Raw genomic sequence first — 14,567 nt, forward strand, 5'->3', positions numbered from 1 at the left:
GCGCCCACAATAGCTGGTGTCTCTTATTTGTCATTGGTTAACACACATTATTCACTGCTGATCTCTGGGCCTTGTCCCATTGTTGAGCTTGGAGCAGTCCTAAGGGTCAGCTCTGCAATACCTTTGAAGATGCTGAACATTTGACAAGCAGGGATGGTGGGGGGGAAGGAATTTATTCATGATGGAAAAACTTCCCGGTTCTTTCCATCTGTCCAGACCAATAATTAAGATCTTGCTTATTTGCAGTGTAATTTGTATTGTATTATTTCAACATTGTACACTTCTTGCAATACAAACAAATGTTGGTTGGCTTTATACAATCTCCAATATTACTTTTAATTTTCTCTGAGCCCTTTTACCCACTTCCATTCATTGCCCTAACTAAGCGAAATGTTCCACAAACACTGCGGATGTACACGTTTTCACCAAATGCTAGCTAGCTAATTGTCAAAGTGTTTCCACAACCCCGCAATTGTGGAGTACAAAGTCACTACTCTGTGTCTGAAAGCTGGCCAACTGATTGATTATGACTTGGTGGGTAATATACTGCACACTGCTTTTGCCCCTTTGTATAAAAGACAAGTTTCCTTTAATTCTTACACACTTTGATCTTTATTCCCTTCAGAATAATCTCTTTCTAAACAACTTCTGGGTTATTACTTAGTTTCATGAGAACCACCTAAAATTGAGAATTCTTAAGAGCAATACTTTACAAATTTAAAAAATTGTCAATCAGTTATCCTTGAATAAATCTCTGGAGTCAGTCACTATAATTCCAAATACTATTTATAGTTTACGACAATTTAGGATTCATTGACTGAATACTGCATAGCACCAAGATCTTGCTGTAATGTAATAAGAGGGTTAATATTTCAGAGATCAGTGCCTCTAAACAGCTTATTTTTTTCTATAGGTTTTATTGGAACCTTGCCATGTTTACAAGCAAATCCATTGTAATACGTCTCGCCTTGAACATAATAGAGAGTTGTTTTGTAAATTCATATGTGCGATTGTATAATTGCAGGAAAAGTTCCCATAACAAAGCTAATCTCTCGGGTCGCAATAAAAATAAGACTTTAGGAACCAAAACAAACGTCCTAACTGCAACCTGGAAGCATTCGAAGAAGGTGGCCGGGCTTCTGGAGGTTTGCTAAGCAACCAGTGGCGTTTGAAAAAAAAATGTGCTCAAGAGGTCAGCTAACAACCATGAGGATTGTGGATCTTTCAATATACAAACACAAACATGCATTAGCACTCACCCTGTAGCACCCTGCAGAAGAAACTGTTTCAGTATTAGAGAGTAAATTCAGATAACAGTGAAAGTCCAAGTCTATTATTGCAGTGTGACAGTCATGCCTGCTAATTCTACCCCAAGTACGAATACGTTCATGACTTCACTTCAAAGTTAGTGTGAAGCTGCGCCACATGGTATAGATGGATGCATACGAATGGGTTTTGAACGGTTTTTACATTGACAAATTACAGATTGCGTGTTGCCTTATTTTCCAACTAACTTAATTATAACGTGCAAACATAAGTCATACGAGTCATAGCTTAGAAAAAAAATATTGATCAGTACTATAGCACTGGACAATGTAACCAGTATTTACAACATTGAGTAATTAAGTTAACAGAGCAGTGTGTTTTTGTGGAGCTCCTCAAGTGATGCTACAATCACCAGCCAACAATAATAAACTCACAGATTGTGTTCTTACCCCTAGACAACACACAAGAGTAGAAGTCACCTTTATATTCTACAATACACTGACCACAGACAGCGGCAAGACTAAGCATAAAGAAACGTGTTCAAAAGGTTTTCACTCAGGTGGTCTAACAGGAGTGCAATAAATAAAGGAAGGCAACAAAATCGTTTTTCAGTCAAGGTTTTACAATCAAACCACGACGTACATCTCGTAAATAACTAAAATCCGAAATCTTTAGAGCCAGGTGCAATGTTCATGTCAATAAATGCAAATTATGCTCGTCAGGAGTGTAAATTGTAAACAAAGTCCACATCTTCAGACGGTGCACAAAGATGTCAGACTGCCAAGGTTTCACTTTTGTGAACAACACTTTCAACGTCACTTCAGCATGTGCTCTCCCTACTTCCTGCAAGTTTTTTTTTCTTCTTGCTACAGAGCTCAAACTCCAACCTAGACAGGAAATATGGGGGGGGAGCAAGAGCCTCACCTGATAGTAGTTTTTAATGTGTCTGATGAGGATGTTGAGGTTCTGAATTCGGAGGTGGACATCATTGTTGACATTTTTGTTCACCCTCTGGTTTGTGGGACTGGGGTCACTGCAGGAAAAGAACAGAAGTGTAGTGTTAGAAAAAAGACAAGCGTCTCTGGTATAATAATACAAATAAGTTACAGGTTTAGTAAATACCTGAAGCACTGAAACCAATTCCCTTTACTACACAGCTAGAAGATCACTTATGAGAGATACCTCTTTTACTATTTTCTTAAGTGAAGATGAAGTCTTTCATCTCTGTACATTTGCTTTTAATAGAGCGGAAGCCCAACGTCTCCTCTGCAGGTTGGTAAATTAAACATGAGAAAAACTATTCGGCCTACAGAAAACTGTACAGAAATCCCATTCAATAGCAGAGTTCAAACAGGGAGCTACAACTTATTCCAGACAGTGTACCTGCTGCATTAGTGCCTGACATTTCATTGCCAAGGCTTCTGCACACTGATCGTGTCTCCAACCCGTACACCTCTGAAGAGACCGACCATCAACAGCATCTCAAGCAAAGATAAAAGATGGGCATGGAAACATCCGCGCTCTGTAATTTACATAAGGGCCACCAATGTATGATAATGAGGCTCTGATGGCTAATCCTAAATGACCTAAACAGATTACAATTAACTCGGTATAGTTCTGCCACGCGAGAATGACTTGCAGTGACAAAAATACACTTTCTACAATCTTTAAATGGAACATTTAATATTGAAGCACATTTCTCTATCTTGGATCTCTGTAAACAAGAGCCTTGGTGTTTAAGACAAATCTAGAAACTTTCACACAGTTATCCTCTCTCTAGGCCAGAGTTTCTCATTGTATGTCCCATGATTCAAAAGTGTCTTGTGGAATTTCTAGGAGTGGTTCTTCAGCTGCCTCTGTATAATCCATACACTCAGTGATGTATTCCTTATTTAAATGTGTGTAGGGAATTGTTTGGGAATAAGTAAAAGGGGACAACATATGTGGCCCTGAAAGAATAGAAGGGAGAAAAATCAAGTGGCCCTCTGTGGTTTAGGGGGGGAACACTGCTCTAGGTCAACAACATGAGGCAATTTCTGACAGATTTTCTCTTCTCCTCACATCACACATTCAAAAGAAGCAGTTGGTGAATGCTTTTCAAACTGAGGAATGGGAATTTCTGGTATTTACTGCATTAGTACTAAAACAATTACTCTACACTCAAATCTTAAGGCCAGACAATATTGCCCTCCTATGTACACTCCACAAACATGGCCACAAGCCCTCCAATCAAACTCCAATGTTACACACAATCAAATAAGTCATGAATATGGCATTTTCTTGCCTGGCCTACCTACTGCTGCCTATGCTGACTAGGTACCAGTTAAAAACTATAGCTTAACTAAAGGTCTACAGCTCTAGATGTCTGTAGAAAAAATCCAGAACTCCTGCCAAGTCTAAAACATTTTAATGAAGCCTTTAAGATAAATGCTAGGAAAGCCAACAACTCAACAGTGGAATAAATCCTAAAGTGAATCTTTGAAATACATTTAATATAAATATATTTGAGATATGTGACAAATATATATCTTTAACTCACCTTCATTTAAGAGATATTCTTGAACTCTGAGTAATAAAATGTGCTCAGATATACTTGACTGAAGTACTGCCACCCATTCCTATTCTAAATGTAGGAAACAGCTGACAGAATGCCAAAACAAAGCCTTGAATTCCCAGGCCTATCGCCACACAGATCCAGATGGAAAGATATGAGCACCCTGCTAACCAAACTAAGATATTCTCAGCCCTCTCACTGAAACAGAATGAAAATGTACTGCAATAGCTTGAACATCTAAACAGGATACAGAGATATGAATTGGTTACCAATAAGGAGAGTGAACTAAAGAGCAAAGATTTACTTCTCTGTTATTAGATTATTTAAATAAGTAAAATTAAGGCATTTCTCTGCAAGTCAGTTCTTCTTACTTTAGTCCCTTGACACCAGTCCAGAATACTATGCACCATGGCAAAAATTAGATCCATTCGCTCAGATGGTCTGGGGCATTTCTATGGGAAGGCTGCTGGTTCCGAGTTCATAGGGCGGCAAAGAGACGGTTTGGCTCATTTACATTTGTTTTGTAGCAACTGCATGCAAATTTGCCAAATTTGGCTGCATATCCTGTGCACTGCTGAAAGAAGCTTAGTTTGCAAAAGGCTGGAGAAGGAAATGCCTGCTACCCCCCCCCAACCTCTGCTGGTCTTTTTAACACTGTTTGAGACCTTTTGCAAGCACAGTGCAGTAGCTCGCTCTCTGTCACTCTCTCTCTCCCAGGAGCCTTGCAATCTCAGACAGTAGATTAAGGATGGATTAAGATAAAGATAATCACCCTGTCAACTTGCAGGAGGAACCTTTAACCACATTTAAAGCTTGATAGAGCCCCCAAGTTTCTGGGTGGAAAAAAACAAAAACCAATTAGAACTAGGCTTTGTGTTTGCATTTTATTTTTTAATGGTTTTGCCCAACAGCCTTGGATAACTAAAAATGAAAGCGACACAAAATAATTCTCCCTGTTTTATCAGATCTAAACCTACTTGTCCACCCTGTTTCTCTGTCAGTAAACTAACACTGCTAAATACATAAATGACATCTATTAAAAATGTCGAGCTGTGCTTATTTTAGATGAGAGAAAACATCTGCAGGCTTTCATATCTCTGACCTGCACAGAAATATAGATTCCCCCAATTAACAGGACTCATGAGATAATGCCACTAACACACCATCCACTAACCCAGCCACAGAGAAAATTTTCAAACACCTTTCAGTTTTGGTTTTGGACTCATCAAAGCAGGCAGCATGCAAATGATGCCTTGGGGTAGCAATGTTGTTGACATCGAGTGAACACAACCATTTCAATCATGCTGTATTGCTTAGGATGTCCAACACAGAACTACACTATTGCAAACAAGTGATCTTATACGAATGTCCGACTGACGTGCTTGCAGTCATTGTTAGTGCTTTGGTCTTATTTAAGGAGAAACGTGAAGTTAGTATTGGCAACAGGCTGAGCAGATTTTACAGAAGAGTGGAGGGGTGAAAGAGTGAACTGGGAACTTCATCCAGGTACTGTGTCACATGCAGCAAAAGCTTGTGGGAGAAGAGATGCGCCCCCCGAGTAGGAGTACACAATATAGAGCAAACAAATCTCTCAGTTTAAACAATTTCTGAGCAACTTGAATTGAAAGGAAATCTCATTAAAAAAAAAAAAAAAACACCTGAGAGTCAATGATACTGAGAAGAAGCATTTTGTTATTATTTTAATCTGCGGATAAGGGGATAGGCCTGACCGAGAGAAAGCCTGCAGTTCAACACAGACCATAAACTCATTGTTCCCGCAGCGTTATATTCTCCACACCCCCCCCGATCAGATAATATTTCCTTTGTTCCAGCAGCAGAGGTATTTAAGCCCCAGCCTTGTTCAGAAAGGGGTCAGTGCAGCCCACAGCCAGAGGGCTAAAGGACTAATGGATGCTTCAGGAAGGATGGGGCGAAAATGGGGTGGGGGGGTTGTGGATGCCATTATCGCAGTTGGGCTGAAAACAAAGAGGCAAAAGACACAGAGCTCATGCAGTGTGGAACTTAAAGAGCATGTAGAGACCTTTTTTCATATCTGGAAGTAGCAAAACAAAACAAATATCTTTAAGAGCAAAACCTCAGTTGCGATTTAAACCCTTTAAAAACCATGCGAGTTCATATCAATCTGGCACACAGCAGAGAATTCTAAACATTCCAGTCGTGTTAGCATAATACTGAGCCACCGCAGAGCATTGCAGACAGAGACCAATAATTTAAGACCTGCAGTTTAAGCTCCTGTAGCACCCTGATGTTCACAACATGCTGGCTTCGAATCGGTCTGCAAGTTAACCTCCACGAATGTGATCAGGTGGCAAGTGCTCGTCCTGTTTTGAGTCAGCACATTTAGTTTAAGAGTCTGGGCTCCTGTGGCAGAGTCCTTTTTAGTCCTTCAGCACGTCATTTTTATATTAACAAATGCAAATCATGCATCGGTGCAAGTACTGTTTTATTCAGTCCTACTCAATGGGGGAAGGAGTGGATTGTGCATAGGTGTCCTAAGGTAACAACTCCTGCTACAAACTGAAGCCCATTTCTGAACAGTGTTTTGAGGTGTTTTGAATTGGTTTCAGACAGAGGGAGAGTATTCAAATACAATTAATGATAGAAGCATCATTTCATCTTTTGCAATGCAACGCTCAGTAAATAAGAAATCTGATAAAACGTACGCTGATCTCTCTTGAAATCATAGAAGTTCCTGAGAAGCTGATAAGAATGAACTGCTCTGTGACTCAGCACTTAAAGGAGAGCTGATGGCAGGGAGATTCTACTTCCTACTTAATTGTGAACCTCTCTTACCTCTAGCACAACACAAAATGCATTCAGCATTGCTGGGTAGGAATAAATCACACTGACAGTTACCACTGCCTGGATCTAAGATAAAAAAAAAAAATCCTCAAGGCCCCGAAGTATCACAGTATCGCCTCATTCAAATCAATGAATACAATTAAATGCATTTACTCTGAAAGGGAAAGGCAAACAAACCATGGAATTAATCGCAGCAATCAAAACACCCACGTGCTTAAATATTCATGTGCATATTATTTGGTTGTCTTTAAGTATAGCAGATGATTCATTCATGTTCATCAATTAATGAACGCTTGCTGCTCTAATGGAGGCTGCTGGGAGGAAGGCAGATTGCAGAGACAAACACCTGCAGCATAGTGAGTCAGACTTCAACCAAAAAAGGCGCGGGAACTAACTAGACTTCCTCCCCGTTAATCTCTAGCCTTGAAACATGCCTACATTCATGGATTCTATTACTGCAGACAAATACAATCTTTACATACACTTTTTTCAGTAACTTATGTCCCCCAAATCCTAATGAGGACAAGAATAGATTTTATGTATGTATTTATTCTAAAAACACATTGTACACGTTCTTCACACATATGCAAACGTTTACAAAGAGCGGTTATCAGCCACCCATGAACAAACTCCCACCCACGCAAGCCCCTGCAGTCTGTTTCCTGCCGAAGTGAAAGGTGTTCAAATAAAAAGGGCCTTAAGCATACTGGACCAAAACAGCATGGCACTAAACACCTGCTTACTGTTTGTTTGCAGTACCTCAAGTGGACTGGCAGCATCAGCACTGGAGAAAACGTCCCGCTAATATTTCAATTTGAGAGCAGTTCTATTTTAAAACCACAAATTTCAGAAACAGCTTTTAATATATATTCGATATTAATATATATTATTTTTTACTGCACCTTTAAAAGTGGTTCAGATAACTCTGCAGTTAAGGTATTGTCACTCAGGCAGTTATCAAACTGGAAGTGAGCTGCTGGTTGCCAGACATGCAAGTGATACCATGCTTAAATGAAGAGATTGACTCACACTAGTTATAGATTTATTTCCCGTTTACAAAAAACACAACACCAATACTGAAATCAAGCAAATTACAACTATGTGGAACAAGAACTCTATTGAAATCAGAACATTTACTCCGAGGCAGACCTAGGGCCAAACAGATGTAAATGTAACAGAATGCAAAATGCAAGAAGTACTTTATTCAAGGGTTGAGACAAATATAAGCTACAGTAGCTTGTCTGTTGGATCGGACCTCACGGGCCAGCCATCGCTCCCCACGTACATCAATGAGCCTTGGCCGCCCATGACCCTGTCGCTGGTTCACCGCTTTTCCTTCCTTGGACCACTTTTGATAGGTACTGACCACTGCAGACCGGGAACACCTCACAAGAGCTGCAGTTTTGGAGATGCTCTGACCCAGTCGTCTAGCCATCACAATTTGGCCCTTGTCAAAGTCGCTCAGATCCTTACGCTTGCCTATTTTTCCTGCTTCTAACACATCAACTTTGAGGACAAAATGTTCACTTGCTGCCTAATATATCCCACCCACTGACGGGTGCCATGATAAAGAGATTATCAGTGTTATTCACTTCACCTGTCAGTGGTCATAATGTTATGGCTGATCGGTGTAATCAGGCATGCACCAAAACATCAGTGAATAAAGTATAAATAAGTAGAAATCATTTTCATTATTTACTCTGACTCATGGAAGTGCATTAAAAACTCGTACACTCCACATTTCTTAAGATTAAAATGGTTCTCAGTTTTGTGTCGTCTCAATTTAGATGATAAACACCTGATATCAGCTCTTTCACACATTTAGAAAGTATTTCCATGTACCAGAAAAGCACTTGTGAAATCAGAGTGGTTTTGGGTTGTGCTTGAGTACTGAGTACATAAGAACATAAGAAAGTTTACAAACGAGAGAAGGCCATTCGACCCATCGTGCTCGTTTGGTGTCCATTAATATCTAAGTGATCCAAGGATACTATCCAGTCTATTTTTCAATGTTCCCAAACTTTCAGCTTCTACCACATCGCTGGGTAGTTTATTCCAGATTGTGACTGCTCTCTGTGTGAAGAAGTGTCTCCTGTTTTCCGTTTTGAATGCCTTGAAGCCCAATTTCCATTTGTGTCCCCGGGTGCGTGTGTCCCTGCTGATCTGGAAAAGCTCCTCTGGTTTGATGTGGTTGATGCCTTTCATGATTTTGTCCCAAAGTAGTCTCCTCTGTTCCAGGGTGAAAAGGTTCAGTTCCCTCAGTCTTTCCGAGTAGGACTTTCCCTTCAGACCTGGAATGAGTCTGGTTGCTCTCCTCTGAACTGCCTCTAGAGCAGCAATATCCTTCTTGAAGTGTGGTGCCCAGAACTGTACACAGTATTCCAGATGAGGTCTAACTAGCGCATTGTACAGTCTTAACATTACTACCCTTGTTTTAAATTCTACACTTTTGACAATATACCTTAGGATTCTGTTTGCCTTTTTTATTGCTTCCCCACATTGCTTGGATGGAGAAACTGAGGAGTCCACGTAGACTCCTAGGTCTTTCTCATGCGTTAGTTCATCTAGATCTGTACCTCCCATAGTGTAATTATAGTGGACATTTTTGTTACCTGCATGTATTACCTTGCACTTGTCCACATTGAATTTCATCTGCCAGGTGTCAGCCCACAACTGAATATTATCCCTCTGAATAGCCTGTGCTGCCAAGATTGTATCTGCTGAGCCACCTATTTTAGTATCATCTGCAAATTTGACAAGTTTGCTAACTATCCCAGAGTCCAGATCATTCATATAGATTAGAAAAAGCAAAGGCCCTAGTACTGATCCCTGTGGAACTCCACTAACAACCTCACTCCAGTTAGAAGCAACTCCTCTAATCAACACCCTCCGTTTCCTATAGATCAACCTGTTCATAATCCATCTACTTACATTACCCTGAATGCCTACAGCTTCCAATTTGAGGATCAGTCTTTGGTGTGGAACATTATAAAAACCTTTTTGGAAATCTAAGTATATCATATCATATGCTTTCACCTGATCTACAGCTGCAACTGCATGTTCAAAAATTCTAATAATTTAGTAAGACATGATCTGCCTCGTCTAAACCCCATGTTGACTATCTCCAAGAATATGGTTTTCATTAAGATGCTCCTCTATTTTCTGTCTAATCATTTTTTCCAACATTTTACAAGTGATGCAGGTGAGACCGATTGGTCTGTAATTTCCTGGCTCAGTTTTGTCCCCTTTCTTGTGGATTGGTATGACATTTGCTGTCTTCCAGTCAGTTGGCACATCCCCTGTTCTAAGTGTCATTTGGAATAATTGAGTTAGCGGCCTATAAATAATTTCCCTCATTTCTTTAAGTACTGTTGGAAATATCCCATCTGGCCCAGGTGATTTGCTGGTTTTTAATTATGCTAGTCCCTTTAGTACCTCCTCCTCATTTATCCTGATCTCTCTTAGGGTTTGACTGGACTGATTGTCAACCTGTGGTATGTCATCTGTTTTTTCTTTTGTAAAAACCTCTGTGAAATACTCATTTAGAACATTTGCCACATCTTGTTCGTTTTCCAAGATACCTCCATGTTTGCCCTTTATCTGTTTCACTTCCTCCTTTACTGACCGCTTGCTGTTGTAATATTGAAAAAAGCTCTTTGTATTGATTTAAGCTCCAAGAGCTATGTTTCTTTCTATTTCCCTCTTTGCTTTCCTGATCCCTTTCTTAAGATCTCTTTGCAGCTCAACATATTCTACGTATTATGTTTCGTCACCATCCCTTTTGTATGCGCTATACAACATTTTCTTTCTCTTGATATTTTTTTGCATACCTCTATTAAACCATTTTGGCCAGAGTTTTTTGGTCCTCAATTTGCTAAATTTTGGTACAAATTTCTCCTGAGCCTCAAGTAGTATATTCTTAAAATATACCCATCCATTTTCAACTGACTCTGTATCCAATGTGCTCCAGTCTACCTCTTCTAAGTGCCATCTCATACCTTCAAGGTTTGCTTTTCTAAAATTGTAGACCATTGTTTTAGACTTGGACCTTGTTTTATGAAAGAATGCCTCAAAGCTAATCATATTGTGATCACAATTTGCCATTGGTTCTCTAACTACTGTCTTGTTCAAAAGTTTCACCCACAAAGATTCTGTTCCGTTACTGGGATCTAATACAAGTTCTTCTGCCTCAATGTCATTTTTCACATATAATGCTACCCCACCCCCTCTTCGATTTTGCCTGTCTCTCCTAAACTGTGTGTATCCTTCCAACTTGTATTCATCCCCATCATTTTCTGTAAACCATGTTTCTGTCACTCCTACAACATCGTAGTCACATGCTAGCACTGTGGCTTCCAAGTCTAACATCTTGTTCCTTATACTCCTGGCATTGAGGTACAAACATTTCAGGACTTTCCTACTACCAATTTCCCTTTGTTTTCTTTCCTTAGAGGAACATCTCCCATTGTCAGAGCTCCCTGCCCCCCTGGTTCCTAGTTTAAATGATTCTCAATTTCACTGCACATACGCTTTCCCAATGCATTAGCCCCCCTTCTGTTTAGATGTAGACAGTCCAGTTTGTACAGGTCCCATCTATCCCAGAAGAAAGACTAATGCTCCATAAACCTAAACCCCTCTTCCCTACACCAAGCTTTCAACCACGTGTTAAACTTTCTAATCTCTGCCTGTCTCCCTGGCCTGGCACGTGGTACCGGAGGTATTTCAGAAAAAAGTAGCGTGGAGGTTCTGCTCTTTAGTTTTGTTCCTAACTCTTTAAATTTGTCTTGCAGAACCTCTGTCCTACCTTTTCCTATATCATTGGTTCCAATGTGGACCACGACCAGTGGATTCCCCCCGGCTTTGGCCAGTAGCCCGTCTACTAGTTTAGGGAGATCTGCAACCTGAGCACCAGGCAGGCAAGATACCATGCGGGTCTCCTTGTCACTAGAACACACTGTGTGATCTACACCTCTAAGAATTGAGTCTCCTACTATAACTACCTCCTTCTTCTGGGGGGGAATGGGCACCATGGTGCTCTGGTGCTCAACTGCCCCCCCATCACCCTCTGAGCTGTCACTGTCCAACTCGGTGTCCAGCAGTTGGAACCTGTTGGGCAATTCAAGCTCTTGGGGTGTCTCTAGGGGTTGTACACGCCCTTTTCTGCAGTTACGACCTACTGTAACCCAGCAGTTCTCTACACTGTCCTGCTCTACATGCTGTGAAAATACTACCAGCACCGAGCACACACACATACCAAACAAAGCACACACTCGTACTTGGGAACATGAGTAGTCAGTACAGGGAATGTGGGCCTCAGTTCTGATTCTGTTAGAGGGGGAATGTGGCATGTGATGGTATAGGAGGAGGTTGGGGGTTTAGATTACTGTAGAGGGAAGTGGTTCTTACGTATAGTAGGAGAATAATGATGTTTATTAAGTCATAATGTTACATATGCTTAATGTAGTTTATGATATGTTTACCGTTTACGTGCTTTGGTAACCCAATTCTTCATGGACAGACAGATATTTCATTGAGCCATTCTTTTTACTATTAGGTAGTTGAATTACACAGTAAGTGAAACAGGTCACCCTTATCCCATTTCAGCTGATTCATCAGTGAACTGTAGTCATTACAAAACCAGCATACAAGTTTAAAAGATTGATCTGGGAACAAACAGCAAATTATGTGATCGGCACTGAAGTGGCCGAAGAAACAAAGCATCTACACTACTCTCAGTCAAAACGTACATGGTGGAAGAATAAAGCAAAAAAACAATGCCAATCATTAATTAATCAAACCATTTACTTCGTCAATCGCAGTTTGTAGTGAGCAAGCAGGGATATAAACAGGCCAATAAACACCACAACCCCGACCCCCAAGGAAAAGCGTAACACTGCACAGCACCATCTGACACACAGTTAGCATCGACAATACAGGTAGCAATTACTTTTTAGGTAGTCGTAGAAGGGCCTAAAAAGCAGTAACGCAGTTCCTCTGTGAAAGCCTGCACTTACATTTGAAGCATTATCTTGTGCAAGAAGATGCCATCCACAAGCTCCATATACATAGACAGCTTATCTTCATTTGTTCCTCCCAAGGGCCCAAAGGTTTTGACCTGCAAGACAGAGAGACAGGAAACGCCATCAGTACACAGTTCACACAGCTGCCATAGCAAATGCCGATGCCATGCCCCATCACTCATTTCTCTCGCACGGAAAACCAGAGGCACTTGTTTCAAGACAACCAGATGTCACTAAAACGGGTGCTACCGATCAGCCTAGAATGGCTGATCAAGCCTTTTGCAGGTTGCCAGTGCAAGAATGTTATTAGTACACAGTAATGTAAACCCAATAAAATGCTCATTAAAAAAGCAAGCACTTTTATCGCAATTTATTAACCATCCTCCCCGAACCATTAAGATGTATTTATAATACAGCAAAGATGTAGGTTACAGAGATGCCAAGCCAGCACTGCAGTAGGTGTCACTGCTAGCTGGAAATTCATCAGCTGTAAGCAAACCCAGAGGCTGGAATGAAGAAGCTGCACCAAGCATGACAAAGACCAGGAACCCTGCAGCATTCTTCTGCCCTCGCCATTGTAACCTGAGCAACTCCAGGAGGAGAAAAAAACACTGCAACACCAGGGTAACCTTAAAAAGTAATTTTCTTTACATAGGAAAGGTGGTAAATAATTAAGAATATCATGTTGATTTTTTGGCACAATTATGAAGGAAGCATTCTTGTTGTCGTGTTTTTTCACATGATCCATTTGGAAACTCCCTGCTTATTTACATCGCAGGTTGCATTTGGCTTACTGAATGTAATGACCTTCATGAAAATGTGCTAATGAGCAGCTGAACTGTAGACTTTGAGGATTCAATACAAATGCCAGATAACTAGTCAGAAATATCAGCACGTTCACAGCATCATGAACAGTTTCCGTAAGAAAGAGTAAACACAACCTTGGCCTAGTCCACATCTTTGGAGTTTCATCTGATTTGTATCTAAAGTATGTATTTTGGTTTCCAAAACAGTGCTGTGAAAAAAAAAAATCCATCGCAGCTGTTGACCAAACCCAGTTCTATAAAATAATAATTAGATTACCTTAGAAATAGCAAAGAACTGCAGTGGAGTGTGTTACAATAATGTATGTAGGTTTTCAGAAAAGACCAATTTGTTTAACTGTTTAAACTGGGCTGGAAAGTCCACAAAAGTCCCTTTGCATGTATTCAGTTTCTTTAGGGAGCAAGTGGTACTTATCAGATCCTGAATCTCACTTCCGGACCTTCTTTGAAAAGTGCTTTTGCAGCACTTGCTGCCAGCATCACTGCTAATGTAAAGCAGAAAGAAGCAAAAGGAGGAGGAGCCTAATAACGAAATAATGTGAGACTCAAGAGGATGTGGGTAAAACTTCTAATCCCCCAAAGGGACACCTGACTGCTCTTAAATCTATTCTGGTAATGGGGTTGTTTCATTTCAGTTCTGCTGTTTTCAGTGTTTGAACAGTCAATGTTGTACAGAGATATCCCTTACAGGTTTCCTATAGATCACTCCCTCAGTCTTAGTAGCAGGGCACAGGATCTGTGACTTGGAGCATGGGGCATAAACAAGATGTAGCTCTTTGACTTCAAGATGTGCCTGTTAGATTTTGGTATGCAGTACATAGTGCAGTGCATCCTCGTTCTTTCACTACATAGGCTAGTATTATATAAGGGATACGACTTGACCAATCTCCATGGCACTATAATAACCATTGTACTTTTGTTTTCATGGAAAGATCACAATGGTACCATGGGCTTTTAAGCAACTAACAAAGATATATTTATGTACATAGCAAGGGACTGGCATGTTTAAAGTGTACTTTTTGGTTTGTTTGTTTGTCTATTTATTTTGGCATTACAGCTCAAGATCAATAACCTTGCCCT

At 40.4% G+C, this 14,567-nt stretch overlaps 1 protein-coding gene across 1 annotated transcript in view; it reads right to left on the reverse strand.

Annotated features, from left to right (window-relative positions):
- The window catches only part of ccdc88c (coiled-coil domain containing 88C), a 77,128-nt gene that overhangs the window by 60,913 nt on the left and 1,648 nt on the right, over positions 1-14,567 (reverse strand). Inside the window, exons 2-3 of the mRNA XM_066694648.1 lie at positions 12,658-12,758; positions 2,191-2,299 (exon numbers count right to left, since the gene is read on the reverse strand). Coding sequence (XP_066550745.1) covers positions 2,191-2,299; positions 12,658-12,758 — 210 coding nt within the window. The remainder of the gene's footprint in view (positions 1-2,190; positions 2,300-12,657; positions 12,759-14,567) is intronic.

This window comes from Amia ocellicauda, chromosome 21 (assembly GCF_036373705.1).
Source record: "Amia ocellicauda isolate fAmiCal2 chromosome 21, fAmiCal2.hap1, whole genome shotgun sequence".
Lineage (NCBI taxonomy): Eukaryota > Metazoa > Chordata > Actinopteri > Amiiformes > Amiidae > Amia > Amia ocellicauda.